Below are 3,012 nucleotides of genomic sequence, written 5' to 3'. Positions count from 1 at the left end.
TTCAAACTTGCATCTCTTCCCACCGCCATGGCGGACACAATGATCAGTCCGTCCTCTTGCGCTCTTTGTACAGCCAGGAATAGCACACCTCTTTCCACCGCCATGTGCCACACAGAAGTTGGTCCCTCCATGCACGCTTTTACTGCAAACTCCACCACCTTGGTATGTACAGCGTTTTCCTCCACCATGGCCCTTACAAAAGGGGGTGCTTCCCTCGGCACCCTTGGTGCACCCGGGGGCTGTACACCGTTTCCCCCCACCATGTGCTTTGCAGAACATTGTGCTCCCCTGGGCCCCTTTTGTGCATCCAAGAGCTTGGCATCGACGACCTCCCCCATGTGAGATGCAGAGACCTGACAGGCCTTCTGCACTCTTGGTACAATTTTCTCTCTGGCATCTCTTGCCACCCCCATGACGAATACATAATCCAGATTTCCCCCTGGCAGCTCGGGTACAACTTTCGTGACTGCATCTTCGGCCACCACCATGGGCAATGCAGAAATCTGTACGCCCTTCTGCACTCTTTGTGCAACCAAGGAATTCACATCGCCTGCCACCTCCATGGGCCTTGCAGTACACAGTACGACCCTCAGCTCCTTTGTGGCACCCAGGTTTCTGGCACCTCCTACCACCTCCATGAGATATACATCGGCCAGAAGCACCTCTGGCTCCCTTTCCGCATCCCTCAACTTGACATATCTTTGTATTGTTGGAGCGATGTACTGGTTGATGATGCTGTGTTAGCCCGGAAGTACAAGTGACTGAACTTTTTGGTCTGCTCGATGAGAGGTCCTGAACAACGGGACTATGATCAAACTGCTTTGCATTTGGTTTTAAAAGGACACCAGTGTCTCTATCTAAAGAGGTATTTGATGATGGGAAAAGCCCGGGCTTCCAGTTACATGATGATGATCCCTCTTCTGTATTTTGTGTCCCAGTGAACACCAAAGGCATCTCCATGTTCAACTGAGGAGGTGTTGGACTTAGATGAACACTTGTAATATCCGATTCACAGCGCCCAGTCAAAAGACTCAACTCCAAATCAAACTTGGGCTGCAGCTCCATTGTCTTCAAATTTGAACTAACAAGTTTGTTTGGGCTCTGTACTTTCTCACATCCAAGATGAAGAGAGAAGTCCAAGTCAAGATCCATAGATGATTCTTCGTCAATATCTTTGGCTGAAGATATAGCAGTGCAAGCAATGGTTGAGCTCCCCTTGCTGTCTGAGGAACTTGTTGAACGGCCAAGCCCAAGAGACAAGGAAGAGCCAGCTCTCTGACCCATGCTTCCATCAATCAGATCCCACTTCCGTTTAGTTCCCTTGCAGGAGAGCATGCAGGAAGGAATTGAAGAACCAGGGGAATCGAGTCGTAAAATGGTATCTGTACCACAATAATCAGCTCCACTTCGTTCAACTTGCATAGAATTGCTCAAAATCTTGAATGCATTTGCAGAATGTTTTGCAGCAAATCCCAAGTTCTGGAACCTTGCATCCATGAAACAATTGTAGAAACAATATCCAATTCTATCTATGAATTTGAAAAGAACAGCCTCCTGACTTCCGGGTAAAAGATATGTATATATACAAAGTTATGGGTTAGATGCGTCTACAAGAGAACAAAGCACCCCCACTTACAAATCCTGAAGTGTCCTGTCGATCCATATGATATATAGAAGATTACACTGTGGTTAAGCTCAGTTGTTGTAAGTTCAATTAACCCAGTAAAATCTGACTCCTCCTGTATACGGCATGGAAACAATCATCCTGTTCACAACAGACCCAAATTTCAGAACTGAAACTTTGCCATAATGGTAGAAGCAATTCCGAGTAAAATGGGGCAACTTTTAACGCAGAAAGAAATGCAGTATCATAAAGTAAAAGAATATAATTTTTTAACACTAAAAAATTAAGACATGAAAAACCTTTGGCCCAAAAGCTTTTCAAAACCGTTCTGCAGTTTAAAATTAGAATGAAACATAAAGAACAAAGAATATAGACTAATCTAGAATATCAAAAGATGTCATAAGCAATTGAAAGGAACTGTTATTTAAAATATATATCAAAAGGAAAGAGAAGGAATTTGATACCAGCACTGATGTTTCAGTTCAGTTTTGACGACATCACGCTGGCATGGTTTATAAACTTCAGCTATGTCATGAAATTTCGAACGAACTGGGTTTTGAAACACAATTCGTTACAACCCCCCATATAAAAACTAGGGAAAACACAGAAGATAAACAACCATATATGACTATAGTTATCTAAGTTGAAGATTATGAGAATAAGAGAAGGCGAAGTTGAGTAAACCTCGTTGGTTACTCCAAATAAAAACAGCAGAAGCGGCGAAAGAGAAGGCAGCAGCCGAACACCAGATACCTAGTACCAAGTGGAACCATTAGGAAATTTTATGCAAAAACCACAAAAACATAAGCATAACAGCTAGGACATAATATCAACATCACACCTAATCTAGAAGCTATAACAAAGCATTGGATTCTTAAGCAGCGCTCACACCAAATGGAATGCTTATATTACTTTGAAATGTAATTAAATTTTCAGAATGACCACACCACATAAACCAAAAAACAATAAATAATAAATGAATAAGAAGGTAGTACAAAATTCAATTTATTTTCTACACTTGTTCAAACTTCTAAGGCACAAAATAAATCAACGGTAAAACAGATTAAGTTCAACCAAAAGGAGAACACGGAAAAGTACAAACACCTAACTTGAACAACACATAAAACTTCAATTAACGAAGAGGAAAACATGCATAAAATTGGTTTACGAGGAGGAAGACCCAACCCAACCTAACACGATAACGTGGATATGAGATCTACATGACGTTATTCCACGTTCCGTACTCCAAACGAAAAAATATGAAACAAGGAGGAAAAATTAAATTGACTGGAGAATTAGCCAAAATAACTTACCCAGCTATGCTGAATTTGATCCTATATCGCTAAAATAGAAATTACTCAAGGTAAAAACAGTTATAAATAAACGAA

At 41.4% G+C, this 3,012-nt stretch overlaps 1 protein-coding gene across 2 annotated transcripts in view; it reads right to left on the bottom strand.

Moving 5' to 3' along the window:
- Positions 1–3,012, bottom strand: part of LOC107630739 — a gene marked incomplete in the record, with an annotated part of 4,641 nt that overhangs the window by 1,043 nt on the left and 586 nt on the right. Inside the window, 3 exon segments of one of the 2 annotated variants that reach the window (XM_016333955.2) lie at positions 1–1,765; positions 2,089–2,173; positions 2,309–2,377. In XM_016333955.2, the coding sequence (XP_016189441.1) occupies positions 1–1,497 (1,497 nt within the window). 2 annotated transcript variants of the gene reach the window in all.

The sequence above is a fragment of the Arachis ipaensis genome, chromosome B03 (genome assembly GCF_000816755.2).
Source record: "Arachis ipaensis cultivar K30076 chromosome B03, Araip1.1, whole genome shotgun sequence".
Lineage (NCBI taxonomy): Eukaryota > Viridiplantae > Streptophyta > Magnoliopsida > Fabales > Fabaceae > Arachis > Arachis ipaensis.
The sequence above is the reverse complement of the archived record's forward strand: the minus strand, read 5'-3'. Positions and strand labels throughout refer to the sequence as shown.